At 47.4% G+C, this 18,356-nt stretch overlaps 1 protein-coding gene across 4 annotated transcripts in view; it reads left to right on the forward strand.

Moving 5' to 3' along the window:
• The window catches only part of LOC147610123 (phosphoglucan phosphatase LSF1, chloroplastic), a 104,557-nt gene that overhangs the window by 49,562 nt on the left and 36,639 nt on the right, over positions 1-18,356 (forward strand). For 3 of the 4 annotated variants that reach the window (XM_086786778.1, XM_086786781.1, XM_086786777.1), the window contains exons 5-8: positions 13,500-13,621; positions 13,713-13,928; positions 14,352-14,463; positions 14,672-14,784. In XM_086786778.1, the coding sequence (XP_086642904.1) occupies positions 13,500-13,621; positions 13,713-13,928; positions 14,352-14,463; positions 14,672-14,784 (563 nt within the window). The remainder of the gene's footprint in view (positions 1-13,499; positions 13,622-13,712; positions 13,929-14,351; positions 14,464-14,671; positions 14,785-18,356) is intronic. The other variant, XM_086786779.1, reaches the window with a different exon arrangement.

Consider the following 18,356-nt stretch of genomic DNA (forward strand, 5'->3'; position numbering starts at 1 on the left):
TCAAAGTCTAGGAGTAGCACAATGAGGCCTTGTTGCCGCATCTTGGCCGAAGCTGTCGCCTCCCAGAAGGTAAAGATGTTGTCCAGAATGCTCTGATCCTGAACAAAGCCGGTCTGGGTGTCGTGGATCAAGTCTGAGAGAAACGGCTGCAGTCTCCTATTGATGGCCTTGGCCAGGATCTTATAGGCTGTCCCTAGAAGAGTGATGGGTCTCCACTGTCGGATCTCCAATCTGTCACCACCCTCCTTGGGAATCAAGTGAATCAAGCCCTCTGAGAGCTTCCCTGGCATGGCACTTGTGATCATAATCTCATCGAAGGCAGCTCGAAGGCCACCTTCCATGAGGTCCCAATGGCGAATAAAAAAGGAGACTGGAAGCCCGTCCGCCCCTGGGTAGTGCCATTAATGCCTCGTGCCAACTCTTCAGCAGTGAATGGTGTCAATAAGAATGACCGACGAGAAAGGGGAACCATCTCCCTCATATGGTGCCAGACCCTCTCGTGTGCGTCCACCACCTGTGGAGATGTTGGCGCACCAGTGAGGAGGGATCGATAAAAGTCAGTGGCGATGGCTCTCACTTGGGGGAGATCTGAAACAATAGCTCCATCTTGGCCACGCAACCTGCGAATACTGTCTCTCCTCCTCAGTGGGCCACGGCTATCTCAAAGAATTCCCTTTTGACTCTATCGCCTGCCTCAGTCCAGAAAGAGGCCTTGGCATGATACGTGTACTCCACCCTCCTTTGCTCTATGGATCTAATCTCCGTGTGAGTGGCGGCAAGCGGACTCTCGATCCAATGGCTATCTGGGGACCTCTCTTGAAACCGTTGTAAAGAGGCAAGACGACTCCTCAAATTCCTCTCCTGCTCCCGGAAACCCTCTAGTTGGCTGGTTACCTCCTGCAAGAAACAAGTGATCCCTCCTAAGCCCTCATCCAATGTGCGCGCAGCAGAGCTTGAAAGAAAATCCAATCTCGTCCATATCTGCTCTATCCTGCTGCAAATCTCGGGGTCCTAAATTAGGCTGTTCGGAATCCTCGAGCTCACATGCTTGTCATGCCTCCAAGGGTCCTCTAAGGATAAAATAACTGGGCGTGGTCTGAAAATAAAGTGCCTGCCAAAATATCAATCATACCCGCTCGACTGCAAGCCCACTCATCAACATAAAATCTGTCAAGTCTGGAGAGGTTGGGGCCGGTGCTCTTTCCTATCCGACCTCGAGAAGCAAAGGCCCACGGGGCTACACCCAAACTCTGGAAGATGACAAGGGTCATGTCCCCTGAATGCAAGAATCATCTCCTTCCAGGCTGAATACTTTGCTTTTGAAACGGTGGCCGTGCCACCTCCAAGTCTGTCCTCTGCTGCCTCTATCATGTTAAAGTCACCGCCTAAGCACCAAAAGTCAGCCTGAGGGAGGGCCTGCAGGCTACTGGACTGAGCTCCAAAAGCGGACTCTTCCTGCAGCAGCAGCGTTCGGAGCATAAATATTGAGGAAGCCAACACTATCCTCTCGAATAGTAATGGTAATCCATTGTGCACACCTTGGGACAATGACTCCTGAGCGAGTCACTGCCGGCAGCTGCTCATTGACATATATACACACCCCTCCGTGCGTCCTAGAGGGGCCGAAGGATGGGGACCAGAAAGTGACTCCTGCCTGGAAGAATCTTCCCGCATCTGCGGGTGTGCCCCTCTGAGAGATGATGCTCCTGGAGGAAAAGAATGTCTATAGGTCCCCCCACTATGGCCCTCTGAAGCTGGCCTCGTAGGACGCCTCATCTATGAAAGCACTGAGGCCCCCCTAAACCATGAATGTTCCATGAAACAAATTGCATATCAATCTTTGTGTGATGTAGCACTAGCGGAACTGCCCTCCACTCGAAGAGGCTTGGGAGAGGGTTTAGATGGGGAATAATCACAATTCGTGCGGGGGCGAAGGCACGCCAAGTGGGCACTAATCTTGTCCTCCATGTGATGCCACTCTGTATGAGCGCACGCATATGCATACTTCGGACTCCATCGATCACAATGGAGGTATTTGTAAGAGGGGGGAATAGGTACCGCGGCAGAAGTATGCATGAATACAAAGAGAAACACCTCCAGGGTGGAGACTACCATCTCCCCGTCTCGGCCTCGATGGGCTGAGCCTCCAAGCTCCATCCTAGCCAGAGGCCAAAAATGGGTGAGAATGTCGGTGATGCGAAGATCGTGGAGATGGTGGGAGAGCTCGACTGCTTGACCCTGGATGGCAGTTGCCACCAACTTAGGATCCCACTCTATCCCCGGGGATGCACTGAAGGGGAAAGAGAAGATCATCATGCCATTATCTAGCGTAGAGGGCCTGGAGTGGTGAAAAACGACACAAACCCGAATAGGGGCTACTGTCTCCTAAAAAATGTAGGTCCCTTCCATCGGCAAACACCCGAAGAAACTATAATCCACAGATTGTCCCAGGATCCTGGGCCCCCCCTGGGGACTCTGGCAGGAGAGCCCTCACCGGGGAGGCGGCAATGGTGATCTCCACCGGCACAGAAAAGCGGTGAATCAAGCAATGGACTGATCCCGCCGGTGCCTCCACTTCGGGTTAGGGGCTGCTTTTTGGGGGGGGGGGGGGGAGATGGCTCAGATGGTAAAGGCGGGGCAGAGTGTGTTGGGGTGGGTATAGTTGGTGACGAGACTGGAGGTGGAGGAAGGGGGGGGGGTGGGGGAGGCGGCAAGAGAGGGCGGAGAGGCCGAGGAGGGGTGTTGCTGTGAGGGATCCATCGGAGAGGAAAGCTGAGGGGAGGGACCCATTGGGGGCTTAGAGAGGTCGGCCGGCCTCTTTGAACCTTGGGGGTTCGGTTGGGAATCTCAACGAGGAATCGGCCGCCAAACTCGTGGGACCGGAGGGGCCCGGTCCGGGACTGGAGAGGGCGTGTCACCAGCGGGAGAGTGCTGAGATTAATGCTCATAACGGTTCTCTGACAGAACTGAATCCTCTTGAGATTTGCCAGCCTGGCACGCACGGCGGCTGCGCTTGGCTCTGGTGGTCGTCTGGTGTCTTGGGCATACTCCAACCATCCGCCACTCGCCGTCCACTTGGTCACTCGAAGTCGGGGCTTGGTGCTCTCCTGTTTGAGGGCCTGCTGCCTCTTGCTCTACCCCTTGGTGAGGGTCAACACGAGAACCGGGGGGAGGAACTACCGGAGGTGGTCTCCTGGACTATTGTCGAGGGCAAGCTCTAGCTAAATGATCCATCTGTCAGCAAATGAAGCATTGGCTTGGAAGGCGAGAATACTCCACGCGCTGTTGTATGGGGTCACCTCGGAGGCTAGGAATAGATATACGAAGCGGTAGAGACTCCGGTGAGGCCACACAGATGCGTAGGGATGGAATCCCTGCTACCCTTGCGAGGGCCGAGGCAACTGTTTGGGGGGGGGACTCCATCACTCTCCCGATGGCACCACCAATGACTTGGAGAGGAGGAAGGTACTCCTTCCTAAGGCTTGGGAAGCAAAGTGTCACTAGGAAGCCCAAAATGGCAGCCAATGGGTCAGACGTTGGATTTCGTGCTACCAACGTGCAAAGAAGGCCTGTGCCGTATGCAGTGCAAGGGGACTTAGTTGCATGACTCGGTTTGACGCCACTGGCAAGTCGAACTCCACCTGGTAGTATCCGCACCCCAGAGGGTGAATATAGGTGATCTTGGTAGGTTTGTCGATGAGGTTGGCATGAAAAAGATCCCTGAGTTGTCCACACGCAGGGCGGCTACCAACAATTTGTAGACCAAGGTGGAGGCCTCAAGTGAGGCAACAGTCGTGGCAAGAACTTGTAGATCCACTTTGGAGAAGGTAATGCAAGCATCAGCGGCTTAGGTCGGGGATGACGGAGCGGTTGCCATGGAGTCCTCCTGAGGGTGAAGACCTGAAAAGGCCGAAGCTACCCGAAAAAGCTAAAAGCCCCAAAAAGAAAGCACCAACTTGCATTGAAGTGGAGAAAGAAGAGGGACAGGGAACGAAAAGGAGGATGAAAAAAAAAAGAAAAAGAAAAAGAAAGAAAGAAAGAAAAAAAAGGAAAAAGAACAAGAAAAAGAAAAAGAGAGAGAAAAAGAAAAAACAAAGAAAGAAAGAAAAAAAGGAAAAAGGAAAGGAACAAGAAAAAGAAAAAAGAAAAAAGGAAAAGAAAAAAGAAAACAAAGAAAGAAAAGAAGAAGAGGGAAATGGGCGGATAGCTAGGGGGGTGCAGCTCTGAAAAGAGAAAGAGGAAGGGCGGACAACGAAGGGGGGGGGGGGGGGGGGGAGAAGAATGCGGATGGATGGCGGAAGGAAGAAGGGGAAAACGGGCGAGCTGAAACGCGACGAGGAGGGGGGGTGAGGCAGCAAAACGATGAGGGGGGGGGGGGGGGGGCAGGCAGCGAAGCGAAGAAAGGGAGGGGGGAGGGCGGCAAGCAAGGGGCGAATCGAGGTGCACAGAGGGTGGGGGGAGGGCACATGCGGTGCAGTCGGGGGGGGGGGGGGGGGGGGGGGGTAGGGTAGGGTAGCAGGAGCTTGCGCACGACTTGAAAAAAATTAATCCAGAAAGGACTTAGATAGTATGAAGACATAGTATGTAGATTGTCCAGAATTTGGAACTCTTTACAGGATGGCTCTTTATTCGGAACCAGGTCATTATACCATTCAAGACAATTGGTTCTTTTACAAGAGTTGACTATGCGTTCTCAGGGAGAAGAGACCATCACTCCTCCATGATGCCCATGATTCGCTCGTTGGTGGTCATCTCTTAGGATCAACAGTACTTGCAAAAGTTAGAAAGGTCATTTTATTGGCCGAAGACGTGCAAGGATGTATACAACTATGTTTCCGCATGTCCTATATGTCAGAAAGTGAAAGTATCTCACACCAAATAGGCAGGGTTGCTTTAGCATTGCCTGTTCTCGAGGGTCCTTTTCACGACATTTTGATGGATTTCGCTGGACCACTTCTTGCATCTACTACATCATGGAATACTCAGTGTATGATGATAGTTGAAAGATTCAATAAATTTTGTATGCCTTATACCATGCAAACAGACAGCCATAGCAAAAGGTATAGCCTGGCTCTTTCTCCGACATTGGTATCCAGTATGTGGTTTGCCATGGACTATTACTTCAGATCGGGATCCGAAGTTTCTGGCGCGCTTTGTTTGACAACTTTGGTACCAAATTGCAATTTGTGAAGTGCATTCCATTCCCAGACCGATGGCCAAAGCTAGATTTACAAACGAGTTGGCTTTTGATGTGCTTAAAGCGTACTGCCATGATCAAGAGTCGAAGTGGGAGCTTCATCTCCTGTTGGTGCAAGCGATTCTCAATGACACACTGATCCAGTGTTGGCAGAACTCCTTATGAGACAACCTTTGGTCGAAGATTTTCATCCCTTCTCACGCAGATGATATCTCCTTCCTTGGAAGCTAACAAGACGCTAGAAACAATTTCAGCCATCATTGAGTCAATCAAAGAGCGCCTTACCAAAGCTCGGGCAGCAGTCGGCAGCCTGGACAACAGCCTGGGCAGCAGTCGGCAGCCATCCTTGTGACCTGGGCAGCAGTCGGTCAGGTGTGAAACGGCCAGCAGATAGAACAACCCATGACCAGTTTCAGCATTTAATGCTATATTACTCAGTCGTGGCAAATTAAACAAGCTGACAGCAGTCTATGCCAACCGACCAGCACCCATGGGCCATATAAAAAGGTGAGCAAGCCTCAGTCCATAAAATCATTAGATAAATCAAGTTCTCAAGCAAACAGTCAAGCATGTGTGCTTAGGCCTCCAACCTTTGCATACTTTCAGCATTCTTTGTGCTTTCCAAGCCAAGGCAATTGAAGCTCAGCCTCTTTCAAAGTTCTCAGCACACCAACCCTCAGTCTTGGGCGGATGTATTCTGTTCGAAGATAGCTTCCCAGTTGCCTATAACTTATGCACAGTTCTGCCTAGCGTTTGGTCATAGTATTTGCTTTATTTCTTCAGTTTTCCAGAAGAAATACAGCAAATACTCTTGCTTGTACGGAAAGGAGGGGGGGGGGGTGTCAGGGGGTAATTTGGGACCCCATCTGGTGTCGTCTCGACTACATCTTTCAGTTCATGTATGCTGTTTAAAGGATTGCTAAAGACTCACTAAACTCAGGTTTAAAGAAGGCCTCGTTGTTTCACAGAGTCTCAGCTTGGCGTATGCTACAAGATGTAACATTAGCCATCCTAGTTTTTTTGTGCTCCACTTGAGTAAGGGTGTGAGATCATCTCGTAGGTATATCTTGGCGGCTCTCAGGGCCACCCTTTTCTTCAAGAGCTCAGCCTGGGATTCAGGGTCTTTTAATTTCAGGATGAGGGGATGTTTCTTGGTGGGAGTCTTTAACTTTAGGATGAGAGAGAGAGAGAGAGAGAGAGAGAGAGAGAGAGAGAGAGAGAAGAAGAGAAGAAGAAGAAGAAGAAGAAGAAGAAGAGGAGCAGGAGGAGGAGGAGGAGGAGGAGGAGGAAGAAGAAGAAATATATATTAATACCTTGCAAAAGACCCAACGGGTCTATGTGACAAAAGGTGTACAATGTGCCCATGGAATCTCATCATGGAAAAAAAAGACAACATAACAAAAAGAACTAACACTAGTATGGATCATCATCATCATCCTCATCATGTGTCATGTGCACGCCCGTGCTATGGGTAATCCTCAGCATGAACAGTAGAATCCCTGGTTGAGTCAGCACTAAGAGCATCATCAGTAGCATCAACATCTTCATTACCTTCACTGTCAGCATCAATATCATCTGAAGTAGCATCAGCATCAACAGCAGTATCAATATCAGTATCAGTTCATCATCATCATCATCAGCCTCACCATCATAATCATCACCATGGGAGGGCATGGGACCTTGTCGACAGCCAGCAGGTGTCCATGCAGCAGGTGGCCACGTCATAGGCAGTGGTGAGCAGAGTATGGGCAAGCCAGTAAAGAAAGCGCAGCATTTTATGCAACATAAAAAGAATATTCTTGTCCAGAATAGGCCGACAGCAGTATCTGCTGGCCGACCTGTACCTCAGCATACTATATTAGCGAAAGGCATCATTTTCAGCAGTCAAGTGGTTTATTCATCATTTCATCATTGTAGTCATCAATTAAGCATATGTAGGGACCGGAGGCATAGTCATAGGGGACGCCCGTCCCAGGCCTTAGGGACGGGGGAACGCCGTCCTGGCCTCCCTTTCACACAGGGATGCGTCCCTCTGCAGGGGGGACGTCCCATGTGCCGTCCCTCACAAGGGGACGGCTGTCGCCTATAAAGGGACATCTTAAATTTGTGGGACGGGGGGGTGTTTGGGGATGTGAAGAAATTTTTGGAAGGCTTTTCCTCTTAGGTTTTAAGTTTTAAGTTTTGATGTTTTAGAAAAAGCCTATCTAAAGGCTGAAATGCGAAGTTTGCTGAGTGATCTTTGCTCTCCTCCATCTTTTCTGTGCACACTTGCTCTCCTCCATCTCTCCTCTGGAGTGTGCACAGTGCATACTGCACAAGTTCTTTAGGCTTGAGCATGCCAAAGCTCCATCTAAGCTGCCATCAGCCTTCAATGGCCTTTTCCTCGCGAGCACCAGCAGCCTGTGTTGGGGGCAAGGGTTCAGGTTGGTCTTGGTGGGAAGAGGTGAATGCCCACATACACGTCCCGTCCCCGTCCCACCCCCCGTTCCCGTTCCCTACCTCCAGGCGTTCCCCATCCCCAAACCCTTCCCCGTCCCTGTCCTCATCCATCGACCCATGTGACTATGACCAGAGGTCAACCCCTTTGGGGCTGACCAAGGGCTCAACCATGTACAACCATTAAAGCAACCTTTTTGTACCATATAAATACAAGAAAACCATGACACCAACGATCTTTCTCTTCTTCTCTCTCCTCTATCTTAATCATGTTTATTTGGCATCTTGTTCTTGATCAAGCTTAGGACTGTGGATTAGTATAGCAAGGCTTTCGCACATGCAACATCATTGAGGATCACCATCCTCATCATCGTATGACAAAGTGGCTGTAGAGGATACAGGGGTGTGAGTGGAAAGGGAGCTATCCATGGATGTGTGGTAGGGGTCCATAAAGAACGTCCAACATCAACGAGGGGTAGGAGGGCCCCTAGATCTATAGGGACGAGGAGAAGCTGAGACAAGGTAGCAACTATAGATGCTCGGTGGCGGGTGAGGATCTCATGAGCTTGGGGTGCTTGAGGTCTAGGAGGGTGAGGTCGTTCGGCTCTCTGAAATGCGGTGGCATGAGGCAGGGTAACTCTAGTCGAGGGGTGAGATGGTGGGCCCCTCGTCACTACTATGGTGGCCTCATCTATTTGAGTGTCCTCCTCCTGTGGGTGGAAAAAACTGGTGATGGTAGGTGCCGGGGTTGAGGATCTCGGAATAGTAATTCTCTGTGTTGTCGGATCTGCAATAAGAAGAGTTCAAGATAACACTTATACTCCATAACCCGAGATAATGGCCCAAATCCCTCTTTGAATAGGTAGTGGAATCTCCCCTTGATCTCATAATACACTGGGCACTGACAAATACGATGCTCCTAAGACTCTACTCCTCTATGGCACAATCTACAAAGTCTGCTTTCTCTTGGGATCCCTGCTTCTGCTTTGCCAACCTCAATCTTGACTCTATGGGATGAGACCTTGAGCCAACCAAGTGCTATCCTCATGGCATGTGACATGAAAGCATCCAGGTACCCTGGCCTCTCTATGAATCCATCCAATGTAAGCCTCAGAAAATGGTCACTGTAGTACTGCATCTTGGGTGGTAGGGGCTCCCCTAGGGTAATCCATGTATCTTGAATGTGTAACTACAGCAAATCATATCGAATTACCTGGTTCTTGTCCACATTTATGAGCCTGGTGTAGGGGGAGTCTAGGTCATACTGAAATGGGGGTAGTCGGTTCATCTGTAGTCCGTGTGTATGAATCTTGTGAGGAGAGGAGCATACCAAGGTGGATGCACTCCTCTCTTTGCTATTGCCCGCGAAGACTATAGTGCTAGGTATGGTAACCGTGACGAATCCATGGCTAGCATCCTCTGTATGTACGTAATGGTTTGGAATAAGGCCTCTACCACCATAGGTGCTATAGCAAACTCTGCTCGAATGATATGGCGAGGGACAGATGGTTTGCTGCATATCAATCTGGAGAGCATCAAAATATGTGGTCGCTATATGCACTGCCAATTTGCCGCTGACAAGCCTGGTGCCTAGAAAGGGGATTGCTGGAGTCATTAGTGTGTCAAAAAGCCAAGCCTTCGTCTTGGGCTTATGGAAGTGTGTCTGATGGCACTGTCTCTCTAGGAGGGCAAGTGCAGCATATCCCCTAGTCAATTTGTCCTGTGATGCCTATCTCATGGAGAAGCATCTGCTGGAGCTCGTGAAAGTGATCTGCTGGAGCTCGTGAAAGTGACCCCCAAGTAGACATATGAGTTTGCTACCTCCACCCGGCTGCCCGTGGAGGTGATCTCTCTATGTTTCCTCACAGTAGGGGATGTATAGAAGACCACGACCTTGGTCTTCCCAAGGTTAAGTGACAAGCCCCTCTGTAAACAGAAGTCCTGTGTAAGGCATCCATGTGCTTTTGTAGTTTCTCTTGTGAGTCTACAATAAGCACTATATCATCAACACATAAGAGAATAGATACAAGTATGCCTACTAGGGGTGCCCCTCCACCTCCCGCTCTATCAATGAAGTCTGAGATCTTGTCAATGTATAGCCTAAAGAGGGTGAGGGATAGTGGGCAGCCTGGTTTCACCCCAATATTACTAGATATCTCCTCTAAGAGTCCTCTAGGGCATCTCACCCTCCCAACCACTGACTCATATAAAGCAATAATGCCCCAAATCATGTGTGATGGAACCCCAAGGATCTGCAGGCGCTGTAGCAGGCTGATACACTGTCTGGAAAAGAGAGAGAGTTGTATTAATGTCTTTAAAAGGCCAAAATGACCTATGAGACCAAAAGGTTACATCATATCCATGAGGTACATCATCTTGGGTACAAAATAGTAATAAAGAAAGATAACAAAAATCTAGAACTATAAAATCTGATCTAGGTACATGAGTAGAGAGCTCTCATATCACATACATCCCTCATGGGCCACTGTGACATGGTGCTCAAGGTGGTAAAACTGAGTTGGCGCGAGAAGGTCCTACGATGATGGGGATGATGGCCCGGATCCTCCTGTGGTGGCATGGTTGTGGGCGAGGGCCATGGGGTCTGGTGCGTCGAGCTTTGCATAACTTAGTGGCCCTGTCGAGTGTCACACCTCTCGGCCGAGCTCCTGCACTAGCGTGTGGTCTGAGTAGGATGGGTGGATCGGCCCTCGGAGTGCTAGTATTATGGAAGAAGTCGGTGAGAGCTCTCTGTGCTGGTCCTCGAGCAAGTACAGCCGATCTGGATCTCACTAAGGACTCCCTGTGTCTACGGAGCTCTAGAAGAAAAAGTCCCAGGCATCTCTGATCCGGGAAGTCCATGATCCTGGAAAGTGGTCTGAACCCAGCTCGGAAGAGGCAGTGGAACCTCCCCCGGATCTCATAGTATACAAGGCATCGGCATATGTAATGATCCTCTGTCTCGGGCTCTGTGTGATAGAGCTGGCATATCCTGTCCTCTGGTGCGGCCGCCCTAGGCCCATATCTGGCAGTCTCCACTCTCGGTTGGTGGGACGAGGTGCGGATCTAGCCGATCACACATCTCACCCCAAAGGATAGGTGTGTGTCCATGTAGCGTGGGCGGATGATGAACCCATCCTCTATTAGGCATAGGAGGTCATCTCTGTAGAAGGCCATCTTCGTCCCTAGTGGACGACTAGGTGAACTCCATGTCCTTTGAGTATCCAGTTTGACAATGTCCTTCCTGATAACCCTGTTCTGCTTTGTGCGGTTGAGAGCAACTGACGGGGCCTCTATGCTGTACTGGAACAGGGGGAGTGCCTCCATCTGAACAGGGGGAGTGCCTCCATCTGCATACCATGCATGCCAAACCAAGTGCCTACCTGTGCATACCAGCACTCTGTATCTCCCTCAAGTGTCAACTGTCTCGAGGACTCCAGGGCTAGCCGAGGGTATCTATCAAGTGGAAGCTCCCATAGCCTATGCCAGTATGTCACTGTCTGGAATAAAGCCTCTGTCACTATCGGTGCAGCCCCCATCTCCGCTCGCACAATCTCATGTGGCACTGATGGCTTACTCCTAATCATGCGTGAGATCATCGCCAGTAGGGGCCTCTCCATCGGCTTCCACCCATCATATACCTCCTTTGTATCTGTCCCGGCCGGCTCTCTCCTCTGTCTCTTCTTGTGGTATAAGCTAGGACCCCAGATGGGGGCACCATACAGTAGTGCAGGTATAACTAGAGTATCAAATAGCCAAAGCTTCGTCCTCGGCTCCTGAAACTGTATCTGTGAGCATTGCCTCTCTAGCGAGCCAAGGGTTGCATATCCCCTCATCAATCTAGCTTCGGCCGCCTTCCGCATCGAGAACTGAGGTCCAACAAAAGTGATCCCAAGGTATACAGATGAGGTAACATACTCCACAGGCTCTCCACTGTATGTAAACTGTACTGTAGATCTACTTATCCACTGTGAGGAGGTGTTAAAGCCCATGACCTTAGAGAGAGAGAGAGAGAGAGAGAGAGAGAGAGAGAGAGAGAGAGTGAGTTGTGTTAAGGACATGCAAAGATAGGTTGTGCAAGGGGCCAGCACAACGTGGGCGTTTCCGGATGGCTTGTAACACATTGTTTTTGGAGAGAGAGAGAGAGAGAGGTATTAACGTTGGTAGAATGCAACACGAGGGCATATACAACCAAGTGTGGGACTTGAACTCGGAAAGAAAGAAAGATATATTAAGCGTCTACTAAAGACCCAATGGACCTATGAGACCAAAGTGATACAATAATGTCCATGGCATATCTCATCATGGAATGGAAAATAAAATAGAAAGAAAACATAAACATAGCTCTCTCACTGGGGTGATACAAAACTGTCCATGGAAACTCATCATGGAATACTAAGAACATAGAAACATGAGAGCAACATCAGCTCCGAGTAGATGGTATACCACTCTCCAAAATATCAAGCATGGGGCTAATGAGGATGGCCGAGAAGTCTCCCTCAGCTATGTCACGTGGAAAGGTAGCTCGACGGCGGTGGAGCATGTTCTTGATCTGGAGCTGATGAGGTGATCGTGGCCGACGGGGTGGCCAAGGGCGTCGGGCACGCTGGAGAGAGAGAGAAAGAGAGCCGCCAAGCACCAGCAGTGCAAACATGAGCACGTCTGTGGGGGTTGTGGGGCGGGAGGGGCTGTGGGGCTCATGGTATTGAGAGAAGAAGAAAAAGAAGAAGAAGAGAAGAAAGACAAAGAATGCAAAAGAGAGTGAAGGAAAGGAAGGATGAAGAAAGAAATAAAGAAAAACCCTAAAAACTCTAAAACACGAATTTCAAAGGCAAAGCTATTAATGTGAGATAGAACCGTTGAGTGAAGCTTCAGAGTCTCGGCTCTCGTTCGAGGTAACTTAGCCCTAGTTGTCTTTTGGAGTTGTCAACTTTTTTTTTCGTTGTCTGCGGCAAGGTTGCATTCGATATGCATACGAGCCCTTTCCATACGCTTCGTTCCATAGTCGTGTATGCATTTTTGCAACCAGCCACGTTGTACTTATGTTATCCTGTACAATGCTGCGTGAGCCGCCTGCATTATAAGCTTGCTGTAGACATTGCGTGCTCCCAAATCCTCCAATTTTCTACAAGTACCCTAATTTGCCCCAAATTTTCACAAATTTCCCAATTCACCCAATTCCCACAATTTCTTTTCCCACAATTTTCCACTAGATCCATTTTCACAACTACCCCAATTCCACTTTTTCTCCAGATTTTAAACATTTCTTTAATGTTCTCTGAGTTGCTCTGGGCTGTGCCGAGTGGGGGTTAAACCCATGACCTCCGCATTGGGATTTTGACCCCCTAACCACTTGGCCACAATACTAGCTGCCTCTGAGATATTAATATTATCCAAAATGAGTCTAGACTAAGGATGCAATACTCCTGTTTTACCATATCTTATTTAAACTATTTTGACCCTTGGGGTTCTTTTATGAGTTTTCGTAATGATGCTTTGCCTACTCTGCGCAAGTTTTGCTTATGATTTTTCCAAACATTAAGTTGGTTCACTTGAATCAAAGCTTGCCTAAATTATGGTTTTGTTTAAAGTCATTATTGGCCATGCCTTCCTATTGTTTCATTGACAAAGTGGTAAGGAATGACTGATGACCGACGCCACAATTCTAAGAAAACATAATATCAGATGTTGGATAGAAAAGGAATCATTGTAACTGTGTGGTCTCTAGGTATGGTTTGTTTTGAAGGATTATTTTACTCTGCTTAGACTCTTTATCACAACTCTCACGCTAAAAGACAACCACATCACCCCCCCCCCCCCCCCCACCCACCCACCCACCCACACACACACACACGCAAACCCCAAACAGGGCATCACGGCGATACTAAATTTCCAGAGCAAAAGTGAGCAAGCTAATTGGGGTATTGATGGAGAGTCCATCAAACACAGCTTGAACGAAGGTGGTGTGCTAGCAATAGATTTTCCAATAAGGTATGCAGGGCTGGCTAGTATTCTATCTATGTGCTCCAGAAATCACTATTTTTGAAATACCAATGTGTAGTTCTTAACATTTTTCCTGTAGGGAAGTGGATTCTGTTGATCTTCGAAGAAAGTTACCTTATGCAGTTGCAGTGCTGTATCGGTTACTCCGACAAGAACATCGTGTCTTTGTGACCTGTACAACAGGGTTGGATCGCTCACCTGCTTGTGTGATTGCCTATCTACATTGGATTCGTGATGTGGCACTACAAGATGCCATTGATTTCGTCCATAGCATGCATCCTTGTGGTCCTGACAGGTTTGTGTTTGGCACGCCTTGTTTGATGTGTCTTTTTAAGCCTGGTTTCTTCCGTGGTTCTTCTCATGCACAGAAAGGAAAGATTACATCGAATTGCAATTTTGTGCTTTGTTTTTGTATCTCAGAAACTTATAATTACTGATCACCCAGAGTTTAAACTTGTCACTCATAAGACTCCTTACAATGCATACAACTGGTTCCACATTGGTGGGAAAATGAGGGTACTTTCATTGGTTATACACAAACAGATCTTGTGTTTTGCTAGACTTCTTCTTGCCTTTCATTGTTTTTAAAGTCAGTCTTTGGCAAGGAATTCATATGCTGTTTATTTGAGGTGCTGAGTTATCCTTGTTAATTGAGTCCATCTACCCATTTGGTTGTGAGATGGAATGTGTAAAGAGAGTTTTCATGAATTTATAACAGGCCAGCTTTGGTGTGGGCCACTTGGGATCTTGTTGCAATGGCTGAAAGAGGCAACCACAAAGGCCCTGCAACTCACACAGTTCAATTCGTCTGGAATCATGGTTGCAGGGAGGTAAAAACATAATGGATCACCCCACTACTTTTTTTCATGCATAACATCTAACACATGCTTTCTTTCAAATGTATACTATTGAGACTGAGGATATCTTCATCGTTAACATTTGCCATCATAAAGTAATCTAGCAGAAAAAACATGCTAATTTTTCAATTTATGGTCACGGTTTTTGTAACAGTGGAGATTGCTTTTGTGGTGTGAGCAGGGTGAAGAAGTATTGCTGGTAGGAGATTTCAAGGGTGAGTGGAATGAGCCTATCAAAGCTGTGCATGCCAGTGGTCCAAAGTACATTGTGGATCTTCGTCTTCCACAGGGCAAGTACGTGTATGAGTTGAGAAGTGTAATTAAATTTTGCATCCTCTCTCATTTTTCTCTCATAAATTTTATATTGATGTAACATGGGGCCCACAGGAACATGTTGCATTTGTTGCATTGTGGCATGCATACCCGGGCTTTGACAGAGATGAGAATATATATGTATATATATATATGTATGTATGTATGTAATCATACATATACATATACAATGTACATATAAATATGTGTGTGTAGGGGAGATCTGCTGCTGACGCCGCCTTAACCTCTCTGCAGGGCCAACACCGCCTTTGCGCAGCTCAGCCTCTGCTGACTGTGCAGCGCTGACTTCACCTCTGTGCACATACTTCTTGCCCCTTCGCACACGTGCGTCTGACTCTGTGTCTCTGCTGTGCGTGTACAGGAGTTCGCTGCTTCTGCTGGGGTTTTGACGTGTCCCATCTCTCCTCTATCGAGTCTTCCTGCACCTTCACGTCGTCTCTGCTGGGGTTTTGACGTGTCCCATCTCTCCTCTTCCTGCACCTTCACGTCTTCTCACTTCCTTGTTTTGATCTGCTTTTGCTTGCTGTTTTATCCTCTGCCCAACTACTGTTCTTCACTCCTCTTCTCTGTGCAACCCTGTGTGTGTGCGTGCGCGCGCGCGCGTGTGTCAACATGAGGACTTCTGCTTATGGTCATTGGATTACGGATCATTGGGAGGTTGTGATTGGGAGATTTATAGGGAAGATACCTGGTTGTCCTTTCTCTACTGCCCTCATACTTGACTGGAAACAAGTTCTCTCTAAGGTCAAATGGGCTCCTGATAATTGCTTGGAGACAAACTCGATGAGGAAAGAAAGTATTCATTGGAGTGCCATCTTTGACACTCCACTGGCTTTACAGGAACCTGTTCGGGCATACAATCTTATGAAATTGGGAATTAGGTACGTACATGATGTGGTAGATGATCGGGGATATGTCTTATCCTTTCCCCGGGCCACTGCTTCCTATGCATTGGGAATGCATCATAGGTTAATATGGAAGAAAATTGCTGATTTATTGCATCCCTTTTTACCTATTCCACCCGTGGCTGACACAGACAGGCTTCTGGATTGGCAATTGCAACCATCTGCTACATGCATTCATCCTATTCCCCTTCCTGCCTTAACCTCCATCAAAGCCTACAGGCTTCTTCAGCCTGCCCCATGGATTCATCAACATGCTAATTCTCTGTGGCATATAAGGAAGCCCCTCTCATGGTGGAGAAAGAATCTCCGGATGTTGTGGAAGTGTAAAATGCCATTGAAACAAAGACTTTTTCTTTGGAGATGTTTGACAGGTACATTGTCAGTGGGGGTCATACTTGCTAAACGTCACATTGCACCTTCCACATGTCTAAGATGTCAGGCTCCCTCAGAGACTGTTCTTCATCTGCTTTGGCATTGCCCTTGTTCCAGGATCCTCCTCAGGAGAATTTCAGATTTTCTTCGGCTCCGTTTCCCTAGTCACAATTTTGGGAAACATTTCTGGCTTTTTGGCAGATATATGCGGTCCTTGTCCCAATACTCACTATTTCTCTCTTGGGTGAGATATTGGGCTCTTTGGACAATCTGGAGTGAGCATAATTTGGCATACTTGGGTCGGCAGAATCACCAGTCATATGAATCCTTCAGAGCCTCATTGCGGCAATCCTTATATGATGCCTGCCATGAGGGTGATATGGATGCTTCTTGTTTAGAGCTTTTCTCTTTATGTTTCTGACATTTGGGATACTCTCCGCTTCGGAGACTTCCCATCTTGTAAATTTATGAGCATATAAATATACTGCACTGGATATTACAAAAAAGAAAAAGAAAAAGTGTGTGTGTGTGTGTGTGTGTGTGTGTGTGTACAGAAAAAAGAAGCTGAAAATGAACCAACATTGTTTTTCTAGCTGCGATAAAGTCTGGGTCCAAAGACCATCAGGTTTCCTGACTCTCATGATAGATTGACTTTGTCTGTACGCATGTAAATTTCGAAAGAAAGATTTCGAGGAACAACCCTTATCTAGCATAGGTTTAACTCTAGCCCTTGTCTGCCATTTGGAAAGCTTGCGTTTATCATTAGCATCAATTATGGAAGAAGCACAAGACAATGAATTCTGTTCAAAAGCAGAAAGAGACCTTTGATGGCTAATCTGTACCAAGGACTGCTTGTATGATTTTGCCCACTGGATATGCTGTCTGGTTTCTGCCATGTACCATCTTCCATATTCCTTAATGACATTTTGAATACGATGTACAAAAGAGTTCCAAGCAAAATCCAGATCCTCCTGAGCATGGGATAACAATGGCTTGCAAGCCAATCTGATCATTTGCTGGAATTTTTCATGAGAAAGATATAATTGATTGACCTGCAAATGTCTGACTAAAGAGAGCTGCATATCATCCAGAGGCATACCAAATGAAAGGTTGAGCCAAAGTGGAGTGTGATCAGATAGTTGTTGAGAATAATCAGTCCACATTTGACATGTATAATCATCATATTGCTGAGCATGAATAAGATACCATCTATCAAGCCTGGCCCAATATTATGTAAAAGCATTATGATGATATGTAAATCCCAAAACTGAAGGGTGAGTTGCTGTCCATAAATCTGCAGTATGAAGTGATGAAGTCATATGTTCCCATTGTTGGATTTCAGAGGGTAGCATATGGGATTTATGTGTGGTATTGTCCTTCCAGTGAGGAGAATTATTAGAGTCACCACAAAGTAGAGCATTTGAGGACCAAGGATATTGCTTTTTGGAGTCCCACATTTGAGCTCTGGAAGCTGAAATTTGAGAGGCATACAAGGAGCCTATTTCAAAAATCTCTCCATTGATCATACATTGGATAATCATCCATCGGCCACAATGATCATTATTTGCTACGCAGGGCTGCAAATCATGTCTGGCTAAAATGCACAGCCGAGAGAATTGTTCAGATCCTGCATAAAATATATCATATCCTGAAAAGAACCCATGCTGGCCAGCACAACATCTGGATGAGTATTATTTATATAATGCCATAGGAGCCTCAGGTTGCATTGGCTCGGAGCAGATTTATTGAGCTTGTTTCTCCTTTTGTTTCTTTGCAAAAAGCTTCAATGCTGGAAATGTCCTTTTCAGATACTGAATTGGATGAAGCCCTCAAGCATTTGGGTAAACATAAATCCCCAGGCTGGGATGGTTTGACGGTTGAATTTTTTGTAGCCTTCTGGGCTGAATTGAAGGGTCCAATCTTGAAGCTCATTAATGTAGCCTGGCAGCATCAACATCTTCCCTCAGCTTGGAAGCATGGTCTGGTTAAGCTTGTGCCCAAAAAACCTCTATGTGAGACAATGGATGACTGGAGGCCTATCACTTTGATGCCTGTTATATATAAACTTATTGCTAAAATGTTGGTACATCGGATAAAGGATATCCTTCATGATGGACTTCATCCCAGGCAATATGGTTTTGTTCCAAGAAGGCATATACATGATAATATCTCCAATACTCTCATCGCAATGGAATATGCAAAATATTCTGCTCAAGATGTCTTGGTCATGCAGGTGGATGTGGCAAAGGCATTTGA

This window comes from Cibotium barometz, chromosome 50 (genome assembly GCF_041138505.1).
Source record: "Cibotium barometz isolate CiBa-2024 chromosome 50, ASM4113850v1, whole genome shotgun sequence".
Lineage (NCBI taxonomy): Eukaryota > Viridiplantae > Streptophyta > Polypodiopsida > Cyatheales > Cibotiaceae > Cibotium > Cibotium barometz.